Source organism: Periplaneta americana, chromosome 14 (genome assembly GCF_040183065.1).
Source record: "Periplaneta americana isolate PAMFEO1 chromosome 14, P.americana_PAMFEO1_priV1, whole genome shotgun sequence".
NCBI lineage: Eukaryota > Metazoa > Arthropoda > Insecta > Blattodea > Blattidae > Periplaneta > Periplaneta americana.
Window position 1 is genome coordinate 9,573,106 of NC_091130.1, and position 22,710 is coordinate 9,595,815.

At 38.2% G+C, this 22,710-nt stretch overlaps 1 protein-coding gene across 2 annotated transcripts in view; it reads left to right on the top strand.

Moving 5' to 3' along the window:
* LOC138713121 (sodium channel protein 60E-like) overlaps window positions 1-21,712 on the top strand; it is a 983,436-nt gene extending 961,724 nt beyond the window's left edge. For both annotated transcript variants that reach the window (XM_069844908.1, XM_069844909.1), the window contains 7 exons: window positions 5-138; window positions 2,394-2,587; window positions 4,431-4,633; window positions 6,392-6,664; window positions 10,662-10,881; window positions 15,439-15,578; window positions 20,310-21,712. In XM_069844908.1, coding sequence (XP_069701009.1) covers window positions 5-138; window positions 2,394-2,587; window positions 4,431-4,633; window positions 6,392-6,664; window positions 10,662-10,881; window positions 15,439-15,578; window positions 20,310-21,264 — 2,119 coding nt within the window. In that variant the 3' untranslated portion in view covers window positions 21,265-21,712. The remainder of the gene's footprint in view (window positions 1-4; window positions 139-2,393; window positions 2,588-4,430; window positions 4,634-6,391; window positions 6,665-10,661; window positions 10,882-15,438; window positions 15,579-20,309) is intronic.
* The last annotated feature ends 998 nt before the right edge of the window (window positions 21,713-22,710 follow it).

Sequence of the window (22,710 nt, forward strand, 5' to 3'; positions counted from 1 at the left end):
ATAGGTTTGAAATTGCGATCTTCGTGTTGATATTTCTCAACATGCTCACCATGGGTATCGAACATTACAACCAGCCCCACGCTGTGTTCTTTGTGCTGGAAGTGAGCAATGCTTTCTTCACGACTGTGTTTGGTTTAGGTGAGTACCTGCATCCACGGGTTGAATAACGTTTGCTTTGAACCTAATACAGAGAGATCCAATGAAAAGTGGAGTCTGTCTTCAGTCGCTTGGTTTTATCATTACTCGTCCCATAAAATAATATATAATATTCTACTAAAAGTAAATAAATAAATAAATAAATAGATAAATGCCTAAATAAATAAATAGATAAATGCCTAAATAAATAAATAGATGACTAAATAAATAAATTACATACATAAATAAATAATTCAGTAAATAAATCAATAAATAAATAAATAACAGTGCATAATAAATTTAAGTAATGGATAACAAAGGAATATACGAAATGAAAAATAATAAATAATTGAAGCACGACATTAATTCTACTTACAAATTCAAGTGTATTGCTCAACATGACCACTCTCTGCCTCAAAACATTTCCCGCACTTTTGGGTAAAGAACTGCACTTGAATGTCATTAATCCTTTGTTTACAACAATCTTTTTTATTGCACACAGATTCGGTAGATCTCCACTTATTGTATGAAGAGGCTTATAAGCATATGATTGTAAAGGAATTCGTGTTTCCAGATACTTTCGTCCAAAATATCACTTCAGTTTCTTGTAATCTTTCTTTCTCACTAAATGTTTCGTAATAAAAATTCTCTGTGCTACAGTAAAAGCCATTTCACTTTATTTGTTTGCCAAATAGGCTACTAACAGTCATTCATAAATAATGTACAAAATTAACGCAACACGCGATCGAACTAAACTGTTGATTGCTGGTAGGATTCCCTGTCACACCTTCCCACAATCTTCGTGACCTTATGACTCCACTGCTCGTTGGATCTCATTTCATATTTTTGTAAATTAGATGTGGCTCTTTTATAAGCTACAGTGAAGCAATTGATACATATACAGTAGCTGTATCAAGAGATGAATTTTCCTGAAAATACAGGAGGGTCTTTCATAAGTAACTGACAATTCGAAAAATTGACTAATTTTTACGATTTTCTGTGGTGTACATCTCTGCTAGTAACAACTTTTTTAGGTGCTCTACACTCGATTTCATACCGGTAATGTGTTTGCCTACCAGAAGTCTCCACTTCTCTATGTAGAGATGAATGAAACTATTTCTATGAAATTTAAAACTTAGGATTAGTGTCAAAAAACACAAACAACAATTGACGGACCATCTCTTCATGCACTCTCAAGAGCATTTCAGGAATAACCATCTGTATCTTGTGTACAATCCTTTCCATCAATTCTGGGATGACATGAAGTTTATCTGCGAACACTCGATCCTTAATAAATCCCCATAAAATGAAATCCAAGGGGGAGTTAAGTCCGGAGGTCGTGGCGGCCAAGTAACTGGACCTGGGCGACCGATTCACCTGTTAGGAAACACTTCGTAAGCGAAGTTCAAACATCCTGTGCATGCCGCTCATTTGTTATAGCAATACAAACACGCATGGAATAAAAATGGCGTTTTCTGGTGGACACATTTGTCTGGATCGACTTCTGACCAGCAAACGCGTAACCAAATCGAATGTACGGCACTGGGAAAGGTTCTTATTAGCAGATATATACAACAAAGCTAAAAATCTAAAAAAATAGTCAATTTTTCAAGTGATCAGTTACTTATGAAACACCCTGTATTAATTGTTCGGGATTATAAAAATGTGGAACACACAGAATAGTCTACTGTTAAAAAGTATTGCGTATAAACTTCTGAAGCTGATTAAAGCTTGATAGTTGTTTCATTAACGTTGCACAGTGCAAGGGCTCAGACCCCTTCTCTCGCAAGGACTGTGGCACCCACACTTTACGCTCGATGTACATGCTTTAATATCTTTGGCGATCCTGCTCTGTTGCTGTTTTGTCATGCTTCTCTCGCCAGTCATGTGGTAGCTAATAGGTTATGTAAATTTTCAGATTTTTCCCTTCAAAATTATCTAATGTTCCTTCAATCAAACGGCGAACATCAGAGTGAGACAAATGACCAACAAGGTTGGAGCTCACATAGATACTTTCTTTAAGTCCCAATTTCCACTGCAAGGACGCGTTTTCGCGTATCTTTTAAATATGTCTCCTCCCATTTCCCCATTCACATTGACTTGGCCTAGAAGAGTTGAATTAACCTCTTTCAGTTCTTGGAGTTTAATTTTTTTTCTGAAAATGAAATAAGAGGAAATACATTAATAATATCAATTTTATTTGTTGTTTATAAGGATTTATATATGATAATCTTGATTCGTTATTGTGATTATTACAGAGGCGATTGTTAAAATCATCGGACTTCGGTATCACTACTTTACGGTGCCCTGGAATCTATTTGATTTCTTGTTGGTCGTGGCGTCTATCCTCGGAATATTGATGGAGGACATCATGATCGACTTTCCTGTATCACCCACACTTCTCAGGGTTGTGCGCGTCTTCCGTATTGGACGCATTCTACGTCTCATAAAGGTAAAACATGACTTTCATCACAAAACTTTAAAATGAATTCTATACATCAAATATTCATATGTATGAGGTCTCGCCCACCTCATTGAATATTACACGACTAATATGAATTAGTCAATTGTATTATTACTATTAAATACGAGAAAAATTCGTACGGCACCAGGAATCGAACCCAGGACCTCTCAGCTCTGCGCGCTGAGAGGGGTTCGGCCGGCGCCTTGGATCGTGTCCCGGCATGGCTCAGTTGGTAAGAGCGCTCAGCGCGCAGAGCTGAGAGGTCCTGGGTTCGATTCCCGGTGCCAGTACGAATTTTTCTCGTATTTAATAGTAATGAATTCTATAATTTCATATGGTTGTAAGAGTTGTAAATGAGAGCAATGTGTTATTTATTATTCTTACAGAAGGGGAATGATTTACTCACTCTTTATCTATCTCGCTCTCTGTCTCTTTACTTCTCTCTATCTCTCCTCACCTATCTCTCTCTCTCTCTCTCTCTCTCTTACTCTATTCAGCATAGTGAAGCTGTTTTTTGAAAGTCTTTAAAATAGCTAAATAAAAATATCACTGATTAAGCACTAAGCTTTGGACAATGAAGCATAAGACTTCGAAACTAGTGAAGCAAGGTAAATCCTAAATATTAACAAGGTAAAGAAGTTATAAATTTAATCTTGTAACATTTTTTTACTTGTTCCACATCTTAAAGCTTCAATGCTAATATAAGATCTAGAGAATACAATGAATTAAATGAAATGAAAACTACCGCATTGAATAAGACTTAACAATAATAACAAAAGCAGCAGCAGTAACAACAACAATAATCATAATTTATTATTATGATGTACCGAAGTACATACGATATTTCCGTGCAGAAATTCTGCATCATCATATGATGAAAGATGAGTGGAACAGAGAAAAATTCTCTCCGGCACCGGGATTTGAACCCGGGTTTTCAGCTCTACATGCTGCCGCTCTATCTACTAAGCCACACCGGATTCCCATCCCGATGTCGGATTGAATCCTCTCAGTTCCACCTCTTGGGTTCCCTCTAGTGGCCTACCTTCATGCACTGTGTCATACATATGTATGACAGTGACACAATGTCCATTACATGTGTCCACACCTGTGGAGTAACGGTCAGCGCGTCTGGCCGCGAAACCAGGTGGCCCGGGTTCGAATCCCGGTCGGGGCAAGTCATCTGGTTGAGGTTTTTTCCGGGGTTTTCCCTCAACCCAATACGAGCAAATGCTGGGTGACTTTCGGTGCTGGGCCCTGGACTCATTTCACCGGCATTATCACCTTCATTCCATTCAGACGCTAAATAATCTAGATGTTGATACAGCGTCGTAAAATAACCCAATAAATAAATAAATAATCCATTACATGTGCAGAGGTGCACACGTTATGAGTGACTAAGTAGCCGGGATCCATTTTTTAATGTTTTTTTTTTCGTTATTTTCACCAATCCATACATAGCCTTATATACCAATATCCTATATTACGATCTAAATTGGGAAATGTCTAGAATTTTTTTATCGGGTTATTTTACGACGCTGTATCAACATCTAGATTATTTAGCGTCTGAATGAAATGAAGGTGATAATGCCGGTGAAATGAGTCCGGGGTCCAGCACCGAAAGTTACCCAGCATATCTAGAATTATTCATGATATAAACTGAACACAGAAATCAGTTAAGTTGTATATGGGAGAAGAAACATAAGAGGATTAGGGATAGGGAAATAACCGATATATTAATTAACTAATTAATCCAGCATATTATGACATTTTCTGTCTCGCTATAATAGTACAAATGTTGTATCTTACTGACATGCTCTGCTTCGCCCTGCAGGCTGCGAAAGGCATCAGGAAGCTGCTATTCGCGCTGGTGGTGTCGTTGCCCGCTCTCTTCAACATCGGAGCCCTACTAGCACTCATCACCTTCATCTACGCCATCATCGGCATGTCTGTGTTCGGCCACGTCAAACAGCAAGGCGCACTGGATGACATGGTCAACTTCGAGACATTTGGTCGCAGCATGCAGCTCCTCTTCAGGTGAGCGCACCAACCTACAGGATTGGGTATGTCTGTGTGGTTCCTTCTAAACTTCAGACCCTCTGGATTACAGTCCATTATAATTCAGAATGGAAACTTCTGGAATACACTAGAAGAAAGAGAGAGATATGACACTTAAAATTTGGTTGAATAATTTCGGATGATGATTTACGTTTCATATTCCTCGATACAGTGTGACATGATAGTTTTTTTGGCTAAGTTAGTCTATTAGAATAATTCTAATCATGCATGCAAAATATTTTTGTCTCATTTATTTCTACATTTAAAAAACAATTATTACGATTGTTGTTGTTGTTATTATTATTTTTTTTTTAATTTTATTTAACTAGCTAGCTAGATAGTGAGTACAAATTAAAATTATAAAACAAAAATGTTTCTAGCCACTACCGTAAGAGCCAGGCTCGTGTACGGTGTGGTCTTAGCCAATAACATAACATAAAATTTACAAGGACAGTTTACTAAATACAGTAAGTAACTTAATTCAAACCAATAAATAACACACAAGAGCAAAAAAAAGAGAAGAAAGAGAAAAAGAGAGAAAAAACACATTTAATATAAATTGACAATCTGACAGAAGCCAGTGATGTTCAATAAAAACATGAATATAGTCGACAGAAATAAAAGGTAAAAAATACACACATTTGTTAATATTATATATCATGAATAATTTGTAAATTTCTTTTTTAAAAGCTTCAATTTTTAAATATTTCAAACTTGGAAAATGGTTTGTAATTTTATTATAAAGTCTTGGGCCGAAACTAGCACCATGTTTAAGAGCTGCACTTGTATGACATTAATGGGAAAGTAGAGTTTTGTCTTCGAGTACGATATTCATGTCGATTAGATTTATGTTGTGTATTTGATTTATATGGTAGTAAATTAGTAAAGTACCGTATATTTATAAATTTCTTCAATGGTTAATACTTTAAAATCTTTATAAATTAAATTTGTTGGGTAATCCATATTTTTGGTTAGACAAATTTTTATTAATCTTCTGTGTAATAAAATTAATGGATTAAGTACAGATGATGCTACTCCACCCCAATTTATTATACCATATTGTATTAATGATTGTACTAAAACTAAAAATATTGTTCTCAATGCCTCCTTAGTGATAAAATTTCGAAGTATTATGAATTTATAAATTGTCTTTCTTATACTTGTACACATAAAATCAATTATTATTATTATTGTTATTATTATTATTATTATTATTATTATTATTATTATTACAAGTATTATTGCTGTTGTCATTATTGTTATCAACATCATTGTTGTTATTGTTTTACTAGTAACTGAAATTAAGAATAGAAGTTATCCCTGGCAGGGATGTTAATATGAATTTATGACAGGGAGTAACTTTCCAACAGGGAGGAAATTCCCCCTTCACCCCCCCTCCGTTAATTCCTATCCTGGATGTCGCTAGTGCTGAGAAGTTTAGACCACTTAGTTCGTTAGAGACTATCCAGAGTGCACCAAAGACAGTGGGTCTATATTGCACTCATGAAAAACTCCTGTTTTGGCTGGACCACGAGCTTGTTCAACACACATAAATTCATGGTGGCTCGACTAGGATTTGAACCCTGGCCCCCTGACTTGTAAGTCCAGCACTTTAGCATTGAGCAACTTTACCTTGCACTTCAGAGTAACAGAATAAAGAGTGTCTAATTTATAATAACAAGATTTTTATTTTCCATAATGTGTAGCCTACGACAATAAAAAAATTTCTATCTTCAGATTGATGACTTCGGCTGGCTGGAACGACGTGTTGGAGTCCTTGATGATACAGCCTCCAAACTGTAATCCAACGTACAACAACCAGCCTAACGGCGACTGTGGCTCCCCACTCCTGGCGATCACTTACTTCACCAGTTTCATCATCATTAGTTACATGATCGTCATCAACATGTACATCGCTATCATTCTAGAAAACTTCAACCAAGCGCACCAGGAGGAGGAGATAGGCATCGTAGAAGACGATCTGGAAATGTTCTACATCCGGTGGTCAAAGTGAGTTCAAAGTTTAAATCCAAGTGACTAATGTCTAGAAGTGGCTGTAAACGACAGTAGATTAAGGCAAAAGTATTTTCTGAAATTTCACAGAAAATATAAAAGTGTTTGGCGTCGTCAAAATATTTATAACTACTGGGTGTTCAGTTCAAAGTGTGTCATGGCTCGCTGTATGCCGTCATGTGGCTAGTCGATGAGCCTAGAGAATTCAATCTTCCTACACTTCCGCAGAGGTGTATTACCTATGTGCCAGAGAAGTTGCCTAGCAAGTACGGCGTTCATTCTGAAGAGTACTTACCAATCTTAGTAAGTCTATGTTACCGATACGTACGGTAACGCCTGTAGTGGCAGGAATGTGAACTGTTTGGAAACACGTACTGAGGTGAGTTTTTTTCTTACTGTTGGGATATGGGGAGAGGGTTAAGACGATTACTTACGTACTAACTTCAACGGTCAACATGGACATGGAGCATTTGATTTGTACTGTGGAATGTTGCCGTATGCAACCGATGATAACAAATACCCTGTGTACGACTTGGCCGCGCAAAACACAGTTCGAAAGAGGTTATGGTAGCACACAGACTTTACAGACCGCCATCTGTTGCTACGACGTTCAAGTTATACCGTACACGTTCTCAAGTTCAGATTGAACGCCTTGAATAATGGGCAACTTCTCTGACTTAAAAGCTGAAACTCGCTTCAAATCGCTGACTCACAACAGTGACATCATGACACACTTTGAAATGAACACCCAGTATTCATCCGCTATGAATAACGAAAACAGATTCTCTCATTCTTTTCGACTTAAAATATTCGTATGAAATTTATTACTATAGTCTGGCATGACTCCTCCTCTTTGCTTACGTCTTAGGAAGTGAAGGCTCTATAAAGTCTAGGTAGGTAGTATCGTTCGCCATTTTTGTTCCTTCGTTGCCAAGCTACCAGACAAGGAATCTATTTGCCACACCGTTAAACATTATCATGTCGTAGCTCCTATGATAATAAATCAAACGCACTGTAATTGAGCAAATAATTGAGCGGCAAATAACGTCCTCGCGTGCTTTCTGCGAACTCCAACGAAAGAGCCAAAATGGCGGGCGATTATATTAAGTATTAATCGAGCCTTAGGAAATGCATAACGTCATCAGCAGCGAATCACAAGACGCACACGTTTGAATGTAGCTGACGTGCAACGTGATTGGCTGCCGGAAATAAGAGCAATGGGACTATAATTTTCATCAAAATACTTTCTTTATTGCATGTATATATGTCAATAGTTCGCTCAAGTATAAAAAATGAATTGCAGAGGCTCGCACAAATGTTACAGTACTACTAATAAATAAAAGTTATAAAATTTTAAGGTTTTTAATAGATGCGAAAGTTGGTTAAAGGAATGAATACATTGTTTACAATTTTAAAAAGATATGTTTACACTATGTACCATTTGCTACTTAGCCTATATTGGTTTTTTTATATAATAATCTTTAAACGAATAATAGAATATAAAATCATAAGACTCTCAGTCATTTGAGCTGTGTATTATTTGAATTTATTATCAAGTAATCATAATTTAGTTTTAAAGTTTTATTTCTGTGAAAGTGGAGATAAAGTGTGGATTTCTTTTTTGTAAACTACGATCGTAAGCAATGGCATATCGGAAAATTCGCAGCCATTTTGAGTCCCTTTGTCTCATTATCTCGTACACACATTCAAGTCGCCTCTTGCTTCTATCATACCAGTTTTAGAATACAAGAAAACTAATTAATTTCTAAAGACTGTTTCCTCGCATATAATCTCAAAAAAAAAAAAAAAAAAACCTTAATATTTGATTCATTTAAGCTCCCATTGCTATTCTAAAGTTAGTTAAACTAAACTTTATTGTATCATCATTTTTACATGTAATCATAATTACATAATTTTATTTCTCTCAAAACTGTTTATTTCCTCATTCTATTTTCTGTAAAAACGAACAATTAATATTAGAGGAGAAAAATTCGCTCCGGCACCGGGGATCGAACCCAGGTCCTTGGTTCTACATACCACGCGCTCTCACCATTGAGCTACACCGTAGTTCAACACACAGCACCGGATCGAACCCCTCTCCTTCAGTGTTTTTCCCTTTGTGGTCTGACTCCAAGTTGGGCATAAATGTTGACTTTTTTTGTATATATTAAGTCAGCTGCAATTATACAAGGAGCGCACTCAGTTGAGTGACTTGGTGACCGGGATTCCACAGTAATATGCACAGTAATCTGTATAGTAATATGCACTGTTGCTCGAAAAATCTACGTAAAGATTATTATTTTTTGGTCCTACAGAATACATCTGTTATGGTAACAATTTTTTCTCCTCTAATATTAATTGTTACCATAACATATAATCTTTAAGAACGAAGGTTCTAGGAAAAATATTTTGGGTCCATTTCAAAATAGCTTCACACATTTAACTACTTTTTCTGTAATAAGCAAATGGAAAAATTTACTTGTACTTGTACTCATAGGAAAAAAACTTTCACATTTTTAGGTGAACCCAGACTTATCTGCTGAAATGCAGCCAGTTTTGTATTCAACAAAATGTATAATTCTGTGGTGTTCGGGTAAAGGGGATAAGTTATTTTTTGTACAGATGGAATTTTGTTTCCCAGATGAACACAGAAGTAACATTATACAAGTTGATGTATAAAAATCAATAGATATCTGATAGCCGTCCCAACCAGGATTTAATAATCGGCCTCCTAATCAATTCTGAATGAATATTTATATTTGATTCAATTTTTTCTTCAATAGAAACCCTAGTTAGGTAGACTATCATTGAGAAATTTATTGGAAATGCAACAAACAATTTAGGCTACAAGACAAGTTACATTTTATAAAGAATATAAATGATGATTAATTCTGCAAATCGATGACTTGAGTGCAGTAGAGGATATCATGTCCACGGTGCTGGCAGGAACTTTTAATTTCCGGAAGACTTCTAAGGACTCCCGTGGGATTGTGCCTCTAGCCCCAATCATAATTCCTATAACGTCTTGATGTTATATTTGGTCCCCAAATCGCTGCAGCACGGCAGATAAATTGCCCGTTTTTCTTTGCAGACTTCTCTAGGTTGTTCCTCGCTGTTCTCAAAACGGACTGAGGGATCGAGAACAAGTCCACAATTTTTTTTCGGTCTATAACAATGATATCTGCTCTTCAAGTTGATCCGTCAGCGGAAAGACACCCAGTTTCCTCGTACACCTCATACTTATCAGCCCGGCGAAGTTCATTGGCAATCGTTGAGCGAATTTTATTATGACGGTCAATTCTCAGTAATTTGAATAATTTCAAGGAAAAATTGTTCCGAAGCTGGGTATCGATCCCGGGACCCTTTGCTTAGCGCGCAGATGCTCTACCGACTGAGCCCGGCTCCGGAACAATTTTTCCTTGAAATTATTCAAACCTGCTTTACAGGGAGCTACTACCTGGAAGCCAGATTTGTATAATACATTCGTTACTGGAGGTACGTTAACAGAAAGCCACAATTTAAGTCACACAGTATTGTGTGCACTCATAGTTGAGTTCTGGCGTCTTGTCAGCTCATTTGAGTTGTGTGGATATAAGAGGAAAAATTGTGACGGTGTCGTGTATAGTTCCTGGGGTAGCTCAGTCAGTAGAGCATTCGCGTGCTAAGTGAAGGGTCCCGGGATCGATACCCGGCTCCGGAACAATTTTTCCTTGAAATTATTCAAATCTGCTTTACAGAGAACTACTACCTGAAAGCCAGATTTGTATAATTCTCAGTAATTCTGCCTTCCGGCAAAAACCCAGTACATGGGCTAAGGTTGATGTGTTTTATTTGTGTACAAAATTATTTGCAATAAGGGTTCGATGTTTAATTTTCATTTATCTCCAAACTCATTTTTATGACTTATCTCCCTTTACCCAAACAACACAGAATTGATCTGACTTTCTCCTGATGATGTTTCGAGTATAATGTAATTAAACTTGTTATTCCACAGATATGATCCTCATGCTACGCAATTCATCCGCTTCACCCAGCTGTCAGACTTCATCGCTAGTCTAGACCCCCCTCTGGGCATTCCTAAACCAAACATCGTGGCCCTAGTGAGCTTCAACCTGCCAATAGCACGAGGGAACAAAATCCACTGTCTGGACATCTTGCACTCTCTGGTAAAATATGTGCTGGGCCATGTGGAAGAGACTGAGGATTTCAAGAAGGTATGTTCTCATACTGAGACAGCAAGTTGTAAAATAAATATTTTAACAGGTTTATTTTTCTTTGTTATATTGTATTTACGAGGCGTGTTCTTAAAGTAAATTCCGTTTTCAATGATAGCCGTCGCATCGCTGCAATCGTTATTTTGCGCATGCGTGTTTTCTTCTTCAGTCCTCAGGCAAGCTGTGCATGCAGTTTCAGAGCTTCAGTCCGTGTGTGTGGTTAGTTGTGATCAGTTGAAATGCTTAAAGTGATCGAGCACCCCGCCGACTGTGAGATGCGGTCTGTTATCCGTTTCTTGAATGCGAGAAACATCAAACCAGCTGACATTCATCGTCAACTTTGTGAGGTGTATGGTGATGATGCCATTAGTGATGAATGGTCAGGAGATGGGTTAGGAAGTTCAATGAGGGCCGCGTCTCTGTGCATGACGAGCAGCGTACCGGTCGGCCATCTTTGATCAATGACGATTTGGTGCGTGCTGTCGATGAAAAAATTTATGACAGGAGGTTCACAATTTCTTAGCTTTCCTTGAATTTTCCACAAATGTCGCGGAGTGTTCTCTACAAAATTGTTACAGATCGATTACAATATCGAAAATTGTGCTTACAATGGGTACCCAAGATGTTTATCGAGGAACACAAAACCAAACGAGCTTCCAGTGCATTGAGCTTTCTGAGCAAGGCGATGAGTTTCTTGACCATATCGTGACAGGTGACGAGACTTGGGTGTCTCTCATGACACCTGAATCGAAGCAGCAGTCCATGGAATGGAGGCACACTGCATCGCCAAGGAAAAAGAAATTCAAACAAACCATGTCAACACGCAAGATCATGTGCACTGTTTTTTGGGACAGAAAAGGAGTCCTACTCATCGAATTCTTGCCTCGGGGTGAAACCATTAATAGAGAAACCTATTGTCAGACCTTGAAGAAGCTCCGTCGCACAATTCAGAACAAGAGACGTGGGATGCTGACCGACGGAGTTGTGTTGCTTCATGACAACGCTCAGCCACACACAGCTCGTGACACCCAAAATCTCATCTCGAAATTTGGCTGGTAACAAATTGACCATCCCCCCTACAGCCCGGATTTGACTCCAAATGACTTTCATCTCTTCCTGCACCTCAAGAAGTTCCTTGGTGGTCAACGTTTTGATGGTGACAATGAAGTGAAAACAGCAGTGCGGGAGTGGTTCTCATCGCAATTCTACAATGAGGGGATAGAAAGACTTGTGCCACGACTCGATAAATGCCTCAATAATGGTGGAGATTATGTTGAGAAGTAATTGAAGTGTGGGGAATACAATGCAACAAAAATGGTTAGTAAATATCTTCCCGTTTACTTACTACACCCTTTTGGAACTTACTTTAAGAACACGCCTCGTATGTTACAAATTTGTTTTAAGAATTCATACAAAAATCTGGTGCATCGTTAGTGCAATGGCTGTTTCATTAGCTTACCAAACTGAGGTTTAATTTTTTTTTTTAATAGGACTTTCTACAGAACTGTAGTTTCCCTCAACCAAATAACGTATAATACATAAAAATTGCCATGCTATTCATTTAATTTTTTCCTCCATTGTTCCCTATCTAATGTATCTGTGTCTTGTAGTCCTTTCAGTTCCATATTTCTTCTTACTCCATCCATCCAATTAGGTCTTCCTTTCCTATTCCTTCCTTCCGGTTCACATTGCATGATTTCCTTTGGTGTTCTTCCATCTTCCATCCTTTTAACATGCCGTATCATTGTACTCTTTTTTTCATTTATAACTTCTACTACAATATACAGGGTGATTCACGAGGATTTACCATCATTTACGGAGCTTATTTCCGAAGACATTCTGAGCAAAAAAGTCATACAAACATTTGTCCTTGTCCGCCGAGTTAGCTCTATGGTAGCGTGTCTGCCTTCAGACTAGCCGGCCCGGGTTCGATTCCTGGCCGGGTCAGAAATTTTCATATAAAATTTTCTACTTCAGGACTAGGAGAGATGGCAGTGCACAACTTCTAACCACTAAATTGTGTACCAATATGCCTGGGTTAAACCCCAAATCTTTCCGCAGTGCATATGAAGGGAAGGCATATGTCACTGTTGATAGCGAATCACGCAAAGTGAAGTGGGTAAGCATTAGACACACACACATATTTGTCCTAATCGCAGTACCAGTATTTTCAAAGTTACATTAATTTGAAGTTGTTACTAAAATGCCTTTCTTCTTTAGTTTTAAAGGTAAAAAAATGTTACAAATATAGAATGAACTATTCAGAAGTATCATTTCTTTAATTGGCAAGTGTTCTGAAGCTAAAAATGTGTTGTTAATTGCTTTGTACTGATTTTACTTTTCAATTTTTAACTAAAAATGACATCATTCTTACGAACTTATCACAAAAATTGTTACAAATCATACGACTTTAGGAACTTGATTCTTTACAGTTTAATTATGCATCCTAATGAACAGCCTTAAAGAATTTACAAGAGTGGCGTGATATGTAACAATTGTTGTGATAAATGCGTAAGAAAATGTAGTTTTGTAGCAAAAAATAAAAAAAAATTCTGTACGAAGCAACTGTGAAATTCACAACATATGCTAGTTTATTTTTTTAATATTAATATTAATATTTTTTCTTAAGAAAAATATTAATAAAATAAACTAGCAGCATTTCTCACAAAATAAATGCATAGAAACATGCAGCTACCTCATAAATACTTGCAGTAAAAATTTCATCCAGATTGATTAATATTTGGCATAAGAAAGTTGGTGTTGAATCAACAAAAATGAACACAGAAAAATAGATTTGAAAATAAAATGAATATTTATGTAAATTAATATTCTCCTCCGCTACATTCATCTAGTAACTTCAGGGAGCCAACAAAAAGTTACTAGATTTGTAATCAGAAATTTTAAAAAAGAATTCTTCGATGAAAAACAATTCTGACAGCTCTTTAAATTCCACGCCCCCTTCCAGCCTTAATTTAAAAAGTGTAAACCTTCGAGTATTTGTATTCAGAATTGAGCTGAATCCATTTGGGATATGAAAATATAAATTCTGAATAAGTGAAATAGCTAAAAAAATTTGGAAAAATTTTCATGATTTTCAGTGGAGTCTTCCGTTAAGACTTAGAAATAAGATTGACGAAGCCATGATTTGTAAAAATCTTTATGGTGAATAAATTACTATTACTATTACTACTGACTAGCTACATATTACATTAGTCTGACTTCAGATGCATACAAACAATTGTTCTTCCTCTGATACATATCGTCAAGTGAGATGTACTGCCTGATAATAGATGTAGCCTACATATCAGCCAGAACCTCAGTCGGAGGCATTGTAAATATTAACGAATGAGAATGATATTTTACAAAGTTGTAATTACTATAGCTCGGATAAGAGGGAAGTTTTATATGATATTCTTATTGAATTTGGTATTCCCAAGAAACTAGTTCGATTAATTAAAATGTGTCTCAGTGAAACATACAGCAGAGTCCGTATAGGTCAGTTTCTATCTGATCCTTTTCCAATTCACTGCGGGCTAAAGCAGGGAGATGCACTATCACCTTTACTTTTTAACTTCACTCTAGAATATGCCATTAGGAAAGTTCAGGATAACAGTCAGGGTTTGGAATTGAACGGGTTACATCAGCTTCTTGTCTATGCGGATGACGTGAATATGTTAGGAGAAAATCCACAAACGATTAGGGAAAACACGGAAATTTTACTTGAAGCAAGTAAAGCAATCGGTTTGGAAGTAAATCCCGAAAAGACAAAGTATATGATTATGTCTCGTGACCAGAATATTGTACGAAATGGAAATATAAAAATTGGAGATTTATCCTTCGAAGAGGTGGAAGAATTCAAATATCTTGAAGCAACAGTAACAAATATAAATGACACTCGGGAGGAAATTAAACGCAGAATAAATATGGGAAATGCGTGTTATTATTCGGTTGAGAAGCTCTTATCATCCAGTCTGCTGTCCAAAAGTCTGAAAGTTAGAATTTATAAAACAGTTATATTACCGGTTCTTCTGTATGGTTGTGAAACGTGGACTCTCACTCTGAGAGAGGAACATAGGTTAAGAGTGTTTGAGAATAAGGTGCTTAGGAAAATATTTGGGGCTAAGTGGGATGAAGTTACAGAAGAATGGAGAAAGTTACACAACACAGAACTGCACGCATTGTATTCTTCACCTGACATAATTAGGAACTTAAAATCTAGACGTTTAAGATGGGCAGGGCATGTAGCACGTATGGGAGAATCCAGAAATGCATGTAGAGTGTTAGTTGGGAGACCGGAGGGGAAAAGACCTTTAGGGAGGCCGAGATGTAGATGGGAGGATAATATTAAAATGGATTTGAGGGAGGTGGGGTATGATGATAGAGACTGGATTAATCTTGCACAGGATAGGGACCGATGGCGGGCTTATGTGAGGGCGGCAATGAACCTTCGGGTTCCTTAAAAGTCACTTGTAAGTAAGTAATTACTATAGAGATGATTTTAGAGGAAAGTAATATAATATGGGAAATGTTTCAAGAAATAGTATGTTCTTCTTGCAGCTGCAAGACCAGATGGACATCAAATTCAAGAAGCAGTTTCCAACGAGAAAGGAACTTGAAATTGTGTCTTCAACGCGCATCTGGAAAAGACAGGACAAAGCAGCCAGAACTATTCAGTCAGCTTTCAGGGAATACATCAGGTGGGTAGCCTAAATTCTTCTTTGCACTTGTTTCAATGTTGACTTTCTTCATACGGTACATATTTCAGGAGGCATTCTGCATAATATACTGAATTATTTAACCTGAGGCTTAAAGTTTGATCATTTTTACAATCACACTGACCTAGAGGAATACTATGGGAATTAAATTATGCAGGGTTTCCATTTCGATCTCATTATTTAAAGAAAATATGTATTTTAACAACAAATTAAATAATTGATTAAATGGCGATCTTACTCGTGTTAATTGTGTAAGCATTTGCGGCTTACAGCTGTTTCGGTGCTTCTTCACACCATCCTCAGAGCCTCCTAGATCTCGGCGTCATCTCGAACTTCGCTGCCTGTTGTGTGGGTGCGTTTGATTGTTGAAAAGCGTTGAAATGTGGTGTGAAATAGTGTGTGTGTTCTGAAAATGATCTGTGTGTTGAGAATTTGATCAGGGTGTGTTTTAGTGTGTCTGTATATTTCATATTGTTCTAGTGTGTTGAGCTTTTTGGTTTTTGGGTTGTATGTGTAGGATTTCCATGTCTGTATTTATGTTATTGTATGTGTATTGTGTGAAGAAGTGAACACAATCAAATACATAGCACAAGAAAATGGTTACAACCCAAACATAATAGACAACATCATTAGGAACACAAAACAAAAACTCAACAAACACAAAAACACACAAAACACAACACAAACACAAGAACACAAGAAATACATCACACTAACATACGAAAACAAAAACACACACAAGATCGCATCCTCATTCAGAAAACAGAAATATAACATAGCATAGAGAACAGAAAACACACTACAAAGACATCTCAACACACAAACAACACAAACAAATAAATACAACCACAAAGGCGTATACAAACTCACATGCAATAGTTGCGACAGTTTCTACATTGGACAGACAGGCAGATCATTCCAAACTCGATACAAAGAACACATTAAAGCATAACCAGAGGACACAATACATCTCCCTATGCCGAACACATAACTAATGCTAACCACACACACAATAACATAAATACAGACATGGAAATCCTACACATACAACCCAAAAACTATAAACTCAACACACTAGAACAATATGAAATATATAGACACACTAAAATACACCCTGATCAAATCCTCAACACACAGATCAATTTCAGAACACACACACTATTTGACACAACTCTTCATCACATGAACGCACCAACACAACAGGCAGCGAAGTTGAGATAGTGCCGAGATCTAGTAGGCTCTTGAGGATGGTGTCAAGTAACACCGAAACAGCTGTAAGCCACACATGCTTACATAACTAACACGAATAAGATCGCCATTTAATCAATTATTTATATTCAAGTGTTAAAAGTAGTGTACGAAAGATTCAACATGGAAAAAAGTAAAGTTTATTCCAATTGTTTGGATGGATTCACTCGTCCACTTGCCAAAATCACCACTGCATGTAAAAATCATGTTTACATTGCGTAGTGCTTTATAGTTAATTTTTTTAAAGTCCCATTTTATTATAATGAAGTTCAAATAAAAGTTTATAATGAATCGAAAGGTACATTTACTATATACTCTACTAATTTTAAATTGAACGTAGTTGAAGATACAAATAAAATACAGACATTTATGATTGATTTTTTAATGCATTACGGTCAGGATATTGTATCAGAAATGACATGAAAGAGAAGTTAAAGTTAAATCAGTATCAGTTATGTTAAATTTTAGTACATCCATACTTATAAAATATCAACAAAATGTGTTGTAGTGAAATTCTTCCTATTCATTACCTTAGAAGTTTCATATCACATTGGGCAAAAATATTATCTTATCTGTAAGTCCTTAACAACTTCAAATTCATCAAGCATTGTAATATATATAGAATAGGTACTATAGCTTGGAGTTTTAAACATTTCTTCCACAGGAGATCTTCATCTTCTAAAATGAGAAATAATCTCGTAAGTACCGTATGTACAGTGATATGCGGATAGGTGTGTGTGTGTGTGCATACGTGTGCGTGAGTGCGTGTTTAAATTTATGCTGAAATGCAGAAATTCATTCAGAAACAGTGGAGAAACAGTAATAAACTGAATAATTTGCAAATCAAGCTTTGAGGTATAACTCCCTGTAAAGTTGATTTGAATAATTTCGAGGGAAAAATTGTTCTGGGGCCGGGTATCGAACCCGGGACCTTTGGTTAAACATACCAACGTTCTATCAACTGAGCTACCCGAGAACTCTACCAGACACCGATCCAATTTTCCCCTCTATATCCACAGACCTCAAAGTGGGCTGACAACCGTCAAGCAACCAACATTGAGTGCACACTAACTCTGTGTGACTTAAATTGTGGTTTTCTGTTACGAACAGTGACGTGTATTATGCATAAACTGATTGAAGTTCTACTGATTCAGAAAAAAGCAATAAGAATCATCACAGAAGTACCAAGTACATCACATTGTAAACCACTGTTCATACAGGAGTCCATCTTGTTAATGAATATATTCTTGAACTACTTCTGTACATAAAAAAAAATCTTTATAACTTCACCAGTAGGACAGATAAACATGAGTGTAATACTCGTAGTAAAGAAAAACTAGACGTAACATATTGCAGACTATCTAAAGTTAAAAGTAGTCTTTATATCTTGGGCTGTAAGCTGTTTAACATGTTACCACAAGAAACACAGGAAGTGTCACTAGACATATTCCAAGTAAAAGTGAAAACGCGGCTTCTTAGAAACCTGTTCTGTTCTGTGCAAGAATATTTTTGAATTAGAAAATTAAGCTGTAGAGATTTTTAGGTTTCTTTCTCTCAGTTTTATTATTATTTTTGTAATATATGAGGAATTTCTCATAAATTGTAACTACTAAGGTTGGATAAAAAGTAATGGCAACAGTTCGATATTTCTGACATGGCTTTATTCACAGGGGTACAACATTTACATACCTTCTATATAGTCGCCCCCCTTATTTATTATCTTTTGCCAAATGTTTGGAAGGCGTCGTACACCATCAGCGCGTCCATCTTTGTTGATGTTCCGTATTGACCGCCCTAAAGCATGGATAAGTTCATCTCTGGTATTGTACCGGGTCCCTCACAGTGGTTCTTTCACTTTGGTGAAAAGATCGTAATCGCATGGATCATATCGTGTGAGTACGGTGGATGTTCCAGTAGTCCGTCTGCCTTGGAGGTACAGCGTGTTGCGGTATTACTCCATCAATGTCACATGCCACAATGAACATCACTTTCACAGCACTTTGTGTATGGCGCACTTTCTTCGGACGAGAAGAACCTGGATGCTTCCATTCATTTGTTTGACGTTTCAAGTTTGGTTGGTTCGTATGAGCGAGCCCAGGTTTCGTCCATAGCGACGATTCGTCCAAGAAAGTCGTCATCTTTCCTTTGGTACCGGTCCAACAAGGCCTGTGCGACTGAATAGCGGTGCCATTGTTAAACCTCGGTAACCCAGAATGTCTTGCAGAATGTGGAGCACAGTTTTGTGACATACTCTGACTTCAGCTGCTAACTCACGCGCAGTCCATCGGCGATCATCATCCAACAGGGAAGCAAGGAGTTGAACTGTGTTGTCCTCCACGCAGGGTCGTCCTGTACGGAGGTTGTCCTGAACAGCATCCCTGCCTTCCCGGAACGCTTTAACCCATCGTGCCACTGTGCGATATGGCAACGCTGCATCGCCACATGCTTCACGCAGTCCCTGAAAAGATTCTTGTGCACTACGACCTCGTGTCACTTCAATTTTGATCCAGGAACGTTGCTCTAGTTTTGTAAACGTGGTCTTAGGGCGCTCGCACTATCCCTATGAAAGCCAACGTTCTACACACTGCAGTAGATTGACAGAGTACTGTCGCCGCTGGCTGCACTAACTCATCTAACAGTCCTTGTCCATGTCCACACACCTGGCAACTCTCGAACGCACCATCGTCACGTGACAGCAGTGTTGCCATTACTTTTTATCCAACCTATGTAAGTTAATTCTTATCTTACTGTATGTAAACAGGGAGTATCAAATATTAATTGGGATCAGTGTGTTATAATTTTCATCTAGATGACGTAATCTTGACTCTCTATTGTAAACATTAGGGAGTATTTGGAATCAGTTTGTTTTATCTGTAGTGGTGTATGTAATAGAATATTTTATATTTTAGTACGATAATTTTACACTTGTATTTTGACAATGTCAGTAACTTTAGCTATAACGACAGCTTTACTTGTACAATATTATACTAAGATTTACTGGAGAATATGAAGTAGGCCTACTGTACTACAAAATTAGGTCGCCTGTAGAAGCGTTAAATAACAGAATGTTGTTGTTTTCTAATGCCAGGCGTTTGATAATAAAGTCATTTGATCTCTTGCACTCCAATATTTTTCAAAGATATTATCATGGTCAGCCACTGAAGCACAGATTTTGAGGTGTTCCGAATCCATTTCTTGGTTTGAGTTGCACAATGGGCAGTTAGGGGACTGATATATTCCAATTCTATGCAGGTGCTTGGCCAAACAATCATGGCCTGTTGCCAATCTAAATGCAGCTACAGACGATTTTCGTGGTAAATCGGGAATTAACTGTGGATTATGATGCAGAGAGTTCCATTTTTTCCCTTGATATTGTGTTATCAAATTTTGTTGTAACAGAATGTAGTATCTCGTGATTTCCAATGGAAGGAACTGAATTCTGTGTGATGCTTTGTTCTGTATCAGATTGAAGCAGGAGAGGGAGCGAGAGCCCCTGGATCTGGAAGACGAGATGACCCAGACATCGAGTCCCGGTGGTGGCTGGCAAAGCCGTCTCTCAGCATTCCTGCACGTTCACCGCGGCAGCCGGGCTTCGTCTCGCAAGTCATCGCGCGCATCGGATGCCAGCGAACTCTCGGAGCTCGGGGGAGCCTGGTTGAACCTGCCGCTGCTGTTCCTGTCCGGAGCCCACCAGGGTCAGACGGAGGACCTCCTGGAGCCCGCCAACAGCAACAGCAACGGCAACGTGTGCATCATGGTGAGCGAGCCGTCGCCCGATAACGTCCCCGTGTTTACTGACGATTCGAAGCCCGGCACCAGTCTGGTATTGCCGGTCAGCGGCAAGCTAGAGGCGGCCGAAAATAGTGATGTGAGCATTTTGGTGACACAACCCTCGCCAGACACAACCACCATCCCAGTGGACACCCATTCCGACGAACGCAGACCTAGTAATTCCAGTGCGGAAAGCATTCAAGCTTCACGAACAGGGAACGGATTCCAGGACTCTGCCGAGAGCAGGACCGTGCCCAGCTTAGAATCGACTTTATCATCAGGGACAACAACCAATGCGGCCTTGGATAGGCACCCGTTAGGGCTCCTGAGACCTGTAGGGACTGTGCTTTCATTATTCCCCATGCAACTGGGGAATGGTGCCGATATAGGAGGCCCTGCCCCCCGGAAACCAGCTTCTGAGGCCGTTACGGGACCCGTGGACATGCACCCGGTGAGGGTGAGGCCGGGCACAGGGCTGTCCCTGCCCCCGTCGGACCCCAGCACGAGCAGATCGCTGGGCAAGTCGTCGCCCGAGATGGCAGAGAAACGACGGGCGAGATTGCGGAGGAGGAAGTCGAGTGACGCCACCCTGGTGCACGTTCTGGTGCACAGGGAGTCGGAGGAGTCCACCGACGACAAGGGGAGCTGATGGGTCGCGGACTAGGCCGGCGCTTCTCGTACCATTCCCTTCCGTGAAAGGAGGGGGTGATGGCAGTCGCGAGTCTCGAGCGACGAAACCAGTAGGAGATGTTGTTGACCCCTACACACACATGCCCAAAAATGCCCACATGCGAACATAAATGCAATAATGTTTAGTAATAGGTTTCTAAAAGTCGGATGTGCAGTTTTGTGTGTGGGTGTGAGAGGGGTGCCCCGTGTTAACAGGTTACCGTACCTGCATTACTTGTAAGTGGACCAAGCGCAGAGTAACAGACGGAGGTGCAAGAGTGAGTAAAGGCTGTGTCCCTGTGCATACTTGTGGTGTACGTTAGTCAATTACAGCAGGTATAAAATCATAGTCAATTTACCAAAGTCGATTCCTTTCATCTCTTAAAAAAATCTCAATTCGTACAATCAAAAAAAAAAAAAAGACCCCATTTTACTATGCTTCAACTGTATCACCTAAAAGCGTGGGCCCCGGGAAGTTTTAATTTGTGCGCTAAAAACAAGAAAACATATCTGCAGGAATGCCCCTCTCCCTTAGTTCATCATGGGGTCCACACTTTGACAGGTGATGGTAGACTCTTAGACTTCACACACAGATGTCACTGTATTTTTTCTTACTGCTCAAATCTTTTCCTTACTTCATGTTTTAAAATTTAGCTACTTCTTACAAAGTCCAGCGTTGAATCTTAAAGGAACGAACGGTTGTTGGTAAGCAGATGGTAACAGGTTTAAACTCTACCTGGTTAAGAGCATAATATAACATTTAGCTATGCAAAACTGATCGTGTGTCTGCCGAAATTATTTTGATGTCGGTACAAACTGTAAATATAACATAGCTCATTTTGTTTGACGTTAAATTTATAGAGAGATGTCAGGTTGGACCTGGCATGTATATATGGGCTCTTGAGCCTTGACAATGCTTTCCATTGATTTATTTTGCCCACCATCAGCATTGACAATATTGTTATTACATTGTATAAACTTGATTAAAATCAAAGGCCTATATAGATATAACATTTTTACCATAGCATATCTCGTACTAGAACTGTTGTGGATATGTCCTCCATAACAGGGCTATTGTTTTCTTGACAGTATTTTAGGAATCTAGTGAGAAGATAGAAAAAAGCATTCTTATCTATAATAAAAATTTATTTTATTTTAGATATTAAAAAGCAACTTCTATACTTAACAGTGACTTATATGGTTCATCCGAACACTTTTAATTCATATGTCTGTATCTTGGTTCGATTCCACCTATCTTCTGACTTGACTTCTAGGGGTCAAGGCAATGTGCGAAGTTTTTAACCTAGTCTGCTGAAGCATTTAAATAAAGAATATAAATCTGATGTTTCAAGTAGCTTTATATTTATTATCTACCTATCCATTTCAATTCCAATTTTCCAATTAATATTTTCGTCAACCAGTTCTT